The sequence below is a fragment of the Meleagris gallopavo genome, chromosome 1 (genome assembly GCF_000146605.3).
Source record: "Meleagris gallopavo isolate NT-WF06-2002-E0010 breed Aviagen turkey brand Nicholas breeding stock chromosome 1, Turkey_5.1, whole genome shotgun sequence".
Lineage (NCBI taxonomy): Eukaryota > Metazoa > Chordata > Aves > Galliformes > Phasianidae > Meleagris > Meleagris gallopavo.
This window is the reverse complement of record NC_015011.2, coordinates 61,693,156-61,704,932: the sequence shown is the minus strand read 5'-3', so window position 1 is coordinate 61,704,932 and position 11,777 is coordinate 61,693,156. Positions and strand designations below refer to the sequence as shown.

Sequence of the window (11,777 nt, the reverse complement as noted above, 5' to 3'; positions counted from 1 at the left end):
AAAAAAATTACAGTGAGAACACTCACAGACAGAAAAACTCCCTGTTAAGGCTCCACAGGGGAACAGCACTCTCAGGAAAAACGATTTGGGCAAGGAACAATTTCCTGGGTGCACCAACCTCCAGACACCAGCGAGCTGCCCCAGTGCTGGGAAGCAGCAGTGATCCTTCACAGCTCTTTGCAGCACTGTGTAAATACTGGCTGGTATTATTTTAACTTTGTAGAGGAAACCAGTATTCTTAAATATGAAAAGGGAGAATGAACACAGCAAAGGTACAGTACAGCTAACTAAGAGGTGACGGCTACAGTCCTGGTACCAGCTGGAAATCTGTTAGAGTTGGAGCATAAATCCTCCAACTAAGACTGAGGAAATTTCTTGATGCCGGCTGTTTCAAGTGCATCCATTGCCGGCAATGGACATTGTGCCAGGACGACTATTCCTGGCTTCAATGGAAAATTAAAAAAAAAAAAAAAACAACCCAAAAAACACAACGAAACAAAGAAAGAAAAGCAATCCCAGCAGACAAGCCCATGCCAACGAGGAACAGCACCTCTCCCTCAAGTCACATCCTGACCAAACACCTTCACCACTTCACAGGTGGAGTCACACTGCATCTTAAGTTGGACCCTTCCCACAGACACACCTTCTCCCCATCCTCTCCATTCCTGATCCAGACCTCCTGCCTCTACACAACGGCGCTTCGTCTCATTCTGGCTTCACGCACAACCCTCCGTCCCACCCCACCTGGCCCTCATCACACCAGCAACATCAGATCACCCCCTCGGCCAAGTTTCCCAACACACGGAGCCTGGTTCCGACCCGCTGCACCTCCTCGACACGGTATCGCGGTTTCGCTATCGCTACGCCAGCGGAAAGGCCCCCATCCACAGGTACAACCAACGCGGCCTTCTCTGAACTTGCCCTCTGTCCACCTGGGGTCTGCTGGGAAGACAACGCTAACTGCAGAAGCAATAGAAGTCCAAGGCACTAAAATATCCAGCAAGCATACTGGGAGAACAGACAAGTATTCAAGTACATTAATTTATACAATTTTACATTCACATTTATTTATCTAATACAATGAAAATACAAAGGAAAAAGTTAAAGTGTCTCCAATAAGTATAAGGATATAGCTAGCTTTTTTTCCCATTTTTTACTTTTTAACTTTTTTAACCCTCTATATTCCACTCATTTTTAAACTACTGTTGTCCAACAACATTTATATATCACAGTGTTTCCACATCAAAACTGATGGTAAGTACATGTCCGCAGGGAACTTTTAAAATTTTTAAACAATTTAAATTGCTCTAATGCTGCAGTCAAAGCTGTTAATATCTTACTTAAAGCAGTAATGACCTATCAAGCACGGGCTGCACTGCAAGTCCATTCAGGTGCCCCATCGTTCTGGAGCCAAATACGATTGAGTGGGGAGAGGGAGAGGAGGGGGATTTGGACAGCTGGTCTCGGATCTTCAGGGAGAGAAGTGTGCTAAAGCCTCATGCTAGGATTCAACTCTCCCATCTTGACATACGCGGATTCGGCCTCAAACCAGAGAAATGTTACAGCAAGACTGCGTTAACTGCCCCCGTCACTGATCTTCACGGCTCTCGCTTCACACGAGAGCGGGACCCCTCAAGTCAAAAGAACTGTCCCATCGTAAGGATGCCGATCATCCTCCTCCCCCTTGAAAGCATGTGGGGAAGCCCCCTTTACAGAAAGTTAACAGCAATGGGTGGAAAAGAGAAATTCATTCCCAGTCTGGCAAGCAACCAGTTCATTGCAGCACTAGGAGTTGACAAAGGGCCCCGTCTCCCTCCCCACGTCCTGTCCCGAGGTCTAGCCAGCACGGTCTCCGAGCGGGGCTAAGTGGTCCGCAGGTTGGAGCCTGGAGGGTTGCTGATGGATTTCTGCAAACCACTGATGTTGAAGCTTTGCAAAGACGCGGCACCTACGGGCTGGAACTGGCCAAGTGGTTGCTGTGCCGGACCGCTTGTCCCGCTCCAGGGAGCGGCAAAAGATGCTGCTGGGTAACCGTACTGCTGCGGAGGGCACATGGCCTTCGTGAAGGGACCTAAAGAGGTAGCTGATGCTGCAGAGATGGGCGTAGCACCCAGGGAAGATGTCATAGAGATACAGAGCTGACCTGGTGCCGAGAATTTTCTTGCCATTCCAGGGCCCTGAAAGAAAATCCAACCTCCAAGTTAAACAGTCATTCTTACAAACCACTGGCTATCCCCTCTGGCTCACAGGCCATTCCATATGGCTGTCTGGAAGAACACACCACGGCCTCACTCTTCAGCTATCCCTCTTCTCTTCCAGAGCATGCAATACTGCGCACACAAGGTTTACCCAACATTTCTGTACCGTGGTTGTTCACATACGTGGTGACTGTACTCCACCTGGTTGACACTCTGAGATAGCAATGAGACCCGACAGTTTCTTACCGTAAACCTTCATGGGTTAAATCTTACCTCATAGTTGCTATGCCCTTTGCCAACTTTCTTGCCAGACAGGTTCATGGCATCTCGGGCCCAGTTATCTACCAGCTTGTGCAGGTCGTCTGTGAAAGTCCCTTTTCGGCTGGAGGCAATAGCAGTAGGCTGAGACTGGGGTGCTTGGCTGTTCACTGTAGCCCCGACTGCGTTAGTGCTACTGGTCCCTAAAAACACAAGAAACGGGAGTCAAAATTTGGGGTCAAGATCAGCTTCCTCCAGTGAATTTAATAATCGTGGCAATGGTACAACGATAGAGAGCTAATTAAAATGCCATGCAGTTTAAGTCTAGGTTTCAACTCCAAGACAAGCTGAAGTAGGAACTACAAGGACTCCTACAGGCATTTCCTCAGGATATTAATATTTCACAGATGTTTCCTTCAAGAAGTCCTGCAAGTAGTCATCTTTACAGGGGAACAGCAGCAGCCTATAGGTCTTTGTAGAAGAAAAAAAAGATTAGATTTCAGCACGAAATGATAGTAGTCGTGTCGTTCTTTCGTCCTATACCATTTAACTAGCAGCAACCACTACCAGCACAAGTCAATTCCACCTTAGAGGACAATGCTGGATGCTGAATATGGAGTACCACAAACAGCGCAGCCAGCTGCTCTGTAGAAAATTATCTCCGCTTCATAAAATGAAGAGGAAAAATTCACTCAGATTACACAAGAAGCCACAGTGAGATATAACAACTGTTGTTTCCAATAGCTGCCATACTTGAGGATAACCAGACGGGACTGTCTTCATCCACTAAAGAGCGGGGATCAGCAGGGGAAGTCTGCACTGTGTTAAATTTTGCTTTTTGCTTCTGAAAGCACTTTTTTGCCATTATGTTCAGATTTCCCAGTCTGAAGAATAAGCATTTCAGATGCAAATGACTAACACAGCTTAAAGGCGGCAGAAATGAGACCAGATCCTTGGATGTGCTTTGACATGATTTTCTGTTCACTGGGTTGACCACAAGAACAAAAGCCCCTCACATGAATACTGGGAATTTGGTTCTTCTAGAAGGTTTGCTGAACAGCACCCTGCAGAAAATATCCAGAAGTTCTGTGTTCAGTAGCCTCGCTCACTGCCTCACCCTTGTAAACAAGCAGCTTCACTCAAAATGAAGCCTTTCACAAGACAGATACCATAGCAGTAGCAAAAGTTGTTTATTATCAGGTAAGAATTCTGAATTCCCAGCAGTATCTTCATTCCAGATGTGGAATGAATACATCCCAGAAGTATCTTCATTTCCAGATGTGGGACCAATACGACCACGGGGAAGGCAGAATGAATCTACATTTCTCAAATCCATTTGGCTCAAAACCAACTAAACATAATAAGTTCCTGTCAGTGTAGAGCTAAACCCTGCATTCACTGCAAGCACCTTCACCTAACTGGTTTTCAAATAGCCTCAAATATTTCTACCTGCTTGCTCTGAAGGCTGCAATTGGGAAGCCCAGGAAAACCTGAGCGTATGGCAGAATTTCTGCAGAAAACTGATTTAAAAAGTTGAGGATCAAAAATCCTAGCAAAGACAGTCATCTCCACTGCCAAGGCCAAATGACAGTCATTGTCTCCCGCCTGACAGCTGATTTCTCAGGAGCGGTGCTGCAGTGGCACAGGCTGCCCACGGAGGTGGTGGAGTCACCATTCCTGGAGGTGTTCAGTAACCGTGTGGATGTGGCACTGAGGGACGTGGTCAGTGGGTACGGTGGGGACGGGCTGGTGGTTGGACTCGATGATTTTAGATGTCTTCTCCAACCTTAATGATTCTGCAATTCTAATTCCTCTGTGCTGCCCTCCCTGGCTAGCAGCCACACTCCTTGCAACCATGGCATCAAAGAACAAACTGGCTCCAAACCCCTGCAGGAATGCTTTATATTAAGGAGTGAATTAGGAAGGTGACATACTTACTACGCAGGACAAATAAGCAAAGTGTTACCGCCTCTAGTAGTGCTGAAGAGGGAAGGACACACCTCCCTCCCACCAGATCCAGCTCAAGCATGGAGATGGCTCCCAGTGAGGGTGCTCACCAGAGGGACAACAGCTGTTACAGGCAGGCAGAGGCATGCAACAGTGCACAGGGAAGGAGAGAATAGGGTTCCCTGACCAGGGAGTGCAGCTGCAGCTCAGATGAATGCTAACAGAAACATACCATAAGGTGGTAAGGAAAAATCTACAATAAAATAATGAAAACTTTAAGCATGCACCACATCTTATTTAATAATAACAGTGACCGAGAAGGTGAAATTAAAGACAAAACAGGTGAAAACAACAAAGAGGTACTCAAAATGAGGTATGGAACCAGAAACAACCACATTCCACCATGAGGGCTCATGCAGGGATTGACACACTCACTCTCGTACTCTTCATGATGGCCAATATCTGGTTCTCATGTCTCATATTTCTATGTTAATCAGTAAGTGCACAGCTGGCAACCTGGGATCGTGGCTCTATGCTCGAAGAGCCTCTTCAGGCCGTGCAAAGGAGAGAGTTAATCACGGAATACTACAGTGCATTCAGCCAAAGATGTGAAAAATCATTTAGAAAAGCTGAAGTGTTCTGAAGAGGACTGGCTGAGGGTTTAGTCCAGGGTTTACGGTAGATAGGAAAGGTGGGGAGCAAAGTGATTCTGAAAGACATTTCTGTCTGAAAAGTGATTTTAGTATGGAGCTCCAATCTCAAGTCACAGACAACCTGAGGCAGACCAACCTGTGCTATTAGAGGTGAGCTGTAAAATTACTGGAGTTCCCATAGTGTCAGTGTAAAAACTGACTTCTTAGGAACTTCACATTTTAACCCTGATTTAGTTGCCACCTACTGAAGCTGCCATCCAGAAGAGTGTGAGAAGGAAGTGTTTCAATTTGTGGCATTTAATGGAAACAAACCCCCGCATTCCTGCTTGGTCACAGCAGCCATCCCCAGTCCTGCTCTGACATGAGGGACCTGAAGTGAAACAGGCTTCTCCTTCTTCAGCCTGCCACCTACAATGCCTTCATTTTACACCCAGTTGTTTTTTTTTTTATTTTATTTTTAAATCTCACCATGAGTGAGAAAGGCACTGTCAAAAGGCATCTTTAAGCAGTCTTCAGTGACGTGACCACACGCTGGCTTTTCTACACATCTCTTACTTAAGGACATGGATAGAGGTCAGATGGCTTACTCTTACAACGCTGAAGGACTCTCTGCCATTGGAGCTGTCACTGAGATGGCAGAACCCATCAGATATGTAAAGAAACCAGCTGCTCAAAAGGTACAGCATTAGCACATCGCACTGAGCAGCTGTCCTCGATGCTCAATTCGCTGTTATTAGCAGCGAGCAAGGAGTTGCTCAGGGAAGGTGAGGCTCTGCCTCCACTTTTCTGCAAAGGTAATAGCCACGCTGTACAGATATGCTAACAACAGAGTACACATTAGAGGGCATAACAGAGACAGACAGATGCTGTGCTAGAGACAGAGTCAGGGAGGCAAGGCTTCGGTGACCAGAAAAAGCCAATGAACAGCTTTACAGTCAGGAGTTGGAGATAACAGAAATAAGATAATTACTACAGAGCTGGTTGCAAGGACAGACTTTTTTCACCATCTTCCCTGAAGCACAAAGAGAGAGTCATTTGTTAAAGATAAGAGAAACAGTGAGAAATGTTTAGTATCAGCAAACAGTACGAAAAGCTTGGTGAGAAACAGAGGGCATGGCACAGCAGGGCTCTTGAAAGTTCTGGTATGTTCTAGGAAAAAGCCCAAGATTGCTCTGACAGTTTCATGAGCTGTATTTTCAGAAAAAGAAACGGTTTGGCCTTCTGCATTTATTTTTCAGTATTTCAGAATTCCCAAACTCCAGTGAAGAATGGCAGAAAACATTACGGTTTCAGTTGGCTGTTACTACAAAAGCACAGCAAATATATCTTGCATTTTTGTCGGGGCGCACAAAGCATTTCACAGCTATCAAGTTTGACTGTCACCAAGTGAGAAGAATTTGATAAGCCAAGTGCACTCAAGGTTTGTCTCCTTGTTCTCTCAGGCCTCCCCAGATCTGTGGGACAGACCTTCCCTGCCAGGCTGTACCACTCTATTTCTCCCGCTGCACAGTTACAAGCATCAATTACTGCACTGTTTCCTCAATGCTGCCGATTCAAACCCAGCATCTTTCCCAGTTGTCACTCTCCATAACAGTCTGCAATAGCACTCGAAGGAAAGGACTCCAGGAAGTAAGCAGCTTGTAATAAGCTGAGTGCCAGGCCAAGCTGTGCCATGCCTTTATGAGTATGACCTGCTTTTGCAGGACAGCTACAACACACATTTCAAAAAGAGTCCACTTTTCTTAGCACAAGCCCCACAGGCAGAGGATATGTCAATGTATTCTTAGAGCCAGATGGCGTACAGTTTGCAGCAAGCCAGAGCCTTAGAAATACATGACACTCTCACACTCAGTTCACTGTCAATTTCAGACATGGAGTAGTTGTTCATTACACTCTCTACCCCAAAAAAGGATGGGGCAGACAAGAGAGGATTTTAAAGAGTAGCTTTGGTAAGCATGTGAGTATTTCCAAGAAAGGAGCTGCTAAGTCTTTGAACTGCAGATGTTTGTTACTGACATCTGCACAGTAATATATCTAAAACCCAATGAGCTATCTTTGCAAAACTCAGTAGCCACAAATATGTTTCCCCTCTCTGACTCCACTGCCTTGGAGGATCGTGCTGGTTGCATTGCAGCTGTCTCTGCAGAAGGCCAGGTCTCTTTCCTGCACACAATTCTCTGGCTGCCAACTGCAGCAAGACAGATGCTACAGATGCATGGTACGTTAGGCAATGCAGCAATTGAAGGTCTCTTTTCAGCATTCAGAACTCTCGTATCAAGTCATTCTGGAGTCTAGGTAACAAATGTCAGAGCATTCAAAGGGTCCAGCCTGCAACAGCAGCAGCATGGGAGATGTCATAGCACTCCCCCCCCCAAAAAAAAGCAGCATTGCAGCAGCAGCCTCAGCTCAAGCACATTGTTAGTTCAGACAATCACATCAGAAGTTTGAGGCTCTCTTTTTTAATCTGGCGTAACGTAAGCACCAGTGAAAGGATGTTGAGAAAAGCTTTAAGGTAACTTGCAAGGGTTGACAGAATGTCTGAAGATGGCCATTTCCCCACCTGCACTGCTATGTGCATCATATTTAATCTGACTGATTCACACTAAGAGCTTCTAAATCTGTGGCCCATTTGAATTGACCTGAAAATATTCTGTAACTATTTTTAAGTTTCAATCTTTTACTCTCCATCTGCTAATGAACACAAAAAGTCAATGTTAACTACCTACAGGTGGCATCAATGCTCTGTACTGTGATCAGCACTGGTGCTGACAGCATGCATAAACACCCAACTTGCACAGTAAGCACACTGCTGGAAGGAAGCAACACATCCCCTCTGCCATCGGTTACAACAGTGCCCAACAAAGGAATAATTTGGGAAACAAATCTTCCTCACTGTTTCCCTAGGACAGAATAGCTCCCCTGCAAATCTCATGGCAGCTAACATATACTGAAGCGTAATTAATAAGCAGGCCAAAATAAAAGGCCCAGTGTACCACCTCTGGCAAGCCAACCTCAATTGCTGCCATTTCACTGACCTGTCCAGAAAAGTTTCCACCAAAAGCTTAGAGAAATCAGTGTTTGTTTAAACAGTTTAAAAACAGAATACCTAACACGAGAACCCAAACTTCCAAAGGTATGCTAAGAGCAACTCAGCCTAGCCATGGAATGGAAGGGAATACAAGGCGGCAGATGAGAATGGGCTGCATGAAACAGATCCAAGCAGCAGAAGAAAACAAAAAGACAAAACAAAAAAGACAAGGAAGGAGTAAAGGTGTTACACACAAAGAGCCAAGCAGGGCGTACTCAGAAATCGGGTCCTCCTGCCACCAGGCTTGAACGTCACTCTCTCAGATGCACAGTTAAACTTCGCACAGCCTGTGAGAAAACAAAAACGGGAAGAACAGAGAAAGGAGAGGAGAAGAGACAGAACACCACTACAAGATGTTAGCAACTTGAGGTTGGAAGGGTGAAATGCATTAACATGGCACACAAGAGTAAGCTTCAAAGAGTGGACCAAAGAGTATGCAGACAACATACGGAGTGAAGAGACTCGCCTTCAATACAGCGGACATGAGGCCAAGTTTGCTGTGTTAACCTCCGGTTTATAACCCAGCAGTGGGGTTTCCATTGGTAGGAAAGCCAAACACCAGCAAAAGCGTCTAATTGTAGCAGATACTGTACAACTCTAGATACAAGGAGGTGCAAGTAGCTCCAAAATACTTGAACAGTTCAACACAAAAATCTCTAAGGAGAATTCTTCCCGAAATTCTTTCAAAAAATCAATTTCTGTTTTCCATTTGTACTTCTCCAAAGTCAGCAGTAATATTTGTTTGATTTGATGCATTTAATCAGTCTACGGTAAAGCTTTTCAAAAAGATGCTAATGCATAAAAAACCGAAGCAACTACGTTTATAGAAGCAAAAGAATCAAACTATCATCTCCTGAGCAACTGACAAGGAAAAAAGTCCTCCCTCCAAAATAGATCAGGGCTGAGAGATGATCTGCTACTACCTAAGCAATCCACAACTTGAGTAAAATGAACATTTTATTCCTACACCATTCCATCCTCCTATGCTGCTGTCCAGGATAACTCTTTAAGACATAAATGCAGAACTTCTTTTTTTCCTTTAATTGCCAAAAAATTGTTAACAGAAACAGCTACAGCAGTTTCAAATTCAAGAAAGAGTGAGTCTTCTGAAATTTTCCTACCATTTCAATTACCTATTATCAACAAAGCTGTTCTGCCTCTTCCTTAATCTCACACTTGAACCCACCTTTCCTCTATCTCTCTCCTTTGTTTCCTCACCCTTTCAGCCAACACGTTCTCCTCTCAGATAAGAAGAATATTGCTTGCTGCCACCACACTGCATTCTCTTGTGTTCTCCTTGGTGTTTTCATTATAGCAGACAGGGCCACATGCTATATATTAATTATTTTAATGTTCCTGGCACCTTCTGTTTATGTGAGAAGCTAGAAATGTAGTTGCAAAACATATGCCCTTATCAGTTTGCATGCATTGGGGTCGAATTCCCTGTCTACCTTATGACATGTATTAAACATCAAGTAGGTCATTCTTTTGCCAGCAGTAAGGGTGCAAGACTTGACAGTAAATCCATCTGAAGTCTTACCTTGGCCTGGCGCAGAAAGGCTTGGTACTGAAAGGGCACCATCACTGGTAAAGGCAGAGTAGAGGTTTTCGCTGGAAGGTGAAGGTTTGAGGGACTGTAACAAATGGTTCTGTCCAGTCTCTGGCACACTACCAGGAGGATGAAGAGTCTGTTGTGGGGGCAAGACTGATGGTGCACTCTGAGCTGACAAATTGCCTGGAGGAAGAATGAAGGCAAAACACGTTGAACGTTTCAGTTTCCCCGTGTCATTTTCTAAACTTTTTTTCAGTGCACCCAAGGGAGAACGTATGACTGAGTTATTATGCTAGCAATGGAGAAAAAATGCAGGGGTGGGGAAGTATATTCATCCTCTGGACTTGACAATTCCAGGTGAGAGAGAGGCAGGGGAAGGACTACACCAGCATATTAGAAAATATTAAGACTAAAATAATTTTTCTTTACTTCAATCTTAAGGGAACTCACTGCTAGTTCACTGTCAAATGCTCACAAAGAGTTCTTCTATCATATAATAAACCAGCAGTGAGCACAGTGCAACTGGATACAGACCCTGGTACATGACGTGGAGCTGCTAAAGTCAGAGTGTAAAACAAATATTTCTGCTTGGGCAGAATTTGAGTGACTCTACAGATACATAACATCTGACACCCATGTCAGTCAGTCACAGAACTATTTTTCAATTTATTATAAAAAAATTGTCTTAGTGAGAAATGAAGCCTTGATAACTGAAATCTTCTCAATTTGCTAAGTACAAAGAATTGTCACTCCCTAAAAATTCACTACTTTAACATCCATCAGTTGTGACTTTGGTTTCTGGCAATATCATGCTTAAGTGCTCTTAAGTACGAAAAATCATTTTTGAAGATGAATGAAGATACCATTCCCATTCTATAAAATCAGTTTCAGGAGAAAACAAGAGTAGTTGATGCCCCATTCCTGGAGACTTTTGAGGCAAGGCTGGATCAGGCCCTGGTCAACCTGATTCAGCTGTGGTGTCCCTGTTCATTGCAGGGGAGTTGGACTAGATGGCCTTTAAAGGTCCCCTCCAACTCTAAGGATTCTGTGATTCTATGGGGGAAAAAAAAATCCCTGTGTAAATTTATACTTTTCACTCTGGATTGATTCCCAGTGCTCTTACAGCCCTATCGCTAATCTCAAAAAAACAAACCAAACGAAAACAAAGAAAACAAAACAAAACGAAACAACCCATACCCACAATTTTAAACTGCTCTTACAAAACAATGTTATATAGTTTAAGTAAATTGCAGAAGCCACAGGCAAGACTATCAACTAACAAAAGCAACTTAAACAACTTTGCAGCCCAGGCAGTGGAGGAGCTTGCAGTAGGGAGTACAAGAGAGTAAGGTGCGCCAGAAGAATCGTATCAGTCTGGAAGTGACTGGTAGCATTTTGTCAGTTCTATCTTATTAATAAAAAAAAAAAAGTAGAGAAAGCCTTACCTGACAGCTGTGGACTTTTATTTCCCTGGGAGCTGCTACGACTGGATTTGCTGCCTTTTCCTTTCGTGGGTCGTCTCCTCCTTCCTGAAAGGGGTGCAGCAGGGGGAATAATGACTGCAGGTGGAACCTTTCCTAGTTTTGTGTATAGTGATTCAATCTCCTGCTTCTGGCGACTCTGCAGCTCCTGGATCTCTTTAAGGTGCCTAACAAGTTACAAGAACATCACTTAAAAAACTATATGCACCTAGCTGTAGTACAGGAAACAATCCCTCCCCTCCAGTCAAGCTTGACCAGCTTGTTTGGTCAAACTCCCATAAACATTTAAGAGCAGATGAAATAAATCCCTTCCACAAACAATTGCTGAATACATATGGCAAAATGCTTTTCTATTTTGTCTAAAAATGACTAGGAATTCCAATACAAAGTTTCCAGTGTTGTCATCTCAAAACCAGAATAAACATATGTATAAACAAGAACACACAGCAAACATATCAATCAAATCCTTCATCATAAATGCTGTAGGAACAGCTAGAACACTATTTTCTGAAATATACAGCATTGGAGGCTTCAACATTCGTACTGAAGCATTTTTTTCAGAGCAGTTGCCAGCTGTCCTGAAAAGTCAGCTTTCAATAA

At 44.1% G+C, this 11,777-nt stretch overlaps 2 protein-coding genes across 3 annotated transcripts in view; both read right to left on the bottom strand.

Moving 5' to 3' along the window:
* Positions 1-11,777, bottom strand: part of LOC100542571 (zinc finger protein OZF-like) — a 1,148,434-nt gene that overhangs the window by 566,460 nt on the left and 570,197 nt on the right. The gene's annotated exons all lie outside the window — the stretch shown is intronic.
* The window catches only part of WNK1 (WNK lysine deficient protein kinase 1), an 87,995-nt gene continuing 76,845 nt past the window's right edge, over positions 628-11,777 (bottom strand). Inside the window, exons 24-27 of the mRNA XM_031553308.1 lie at positions 11,142-11,344; positions 9,685-9,879; positions 2,472-2,659; positions 628-2,177 (exon numbers count right to left, since the gene is read on the bottom strand). Of these exons, the coding sequence (XP_031409168.1) occupies positions 1,863-2,177; positions 2,472-2,659; positions 9,685-9,879; positions 11,142-11,344 (901 nt within the window). The 3' untranslated portion in view covers positions 628-1,862. The remainder of the gene's footprint in view (positions 2,178-2,471; positions 2,660-9,684; positions 9,880-11,141; positions 11,345-11,777) is intronic.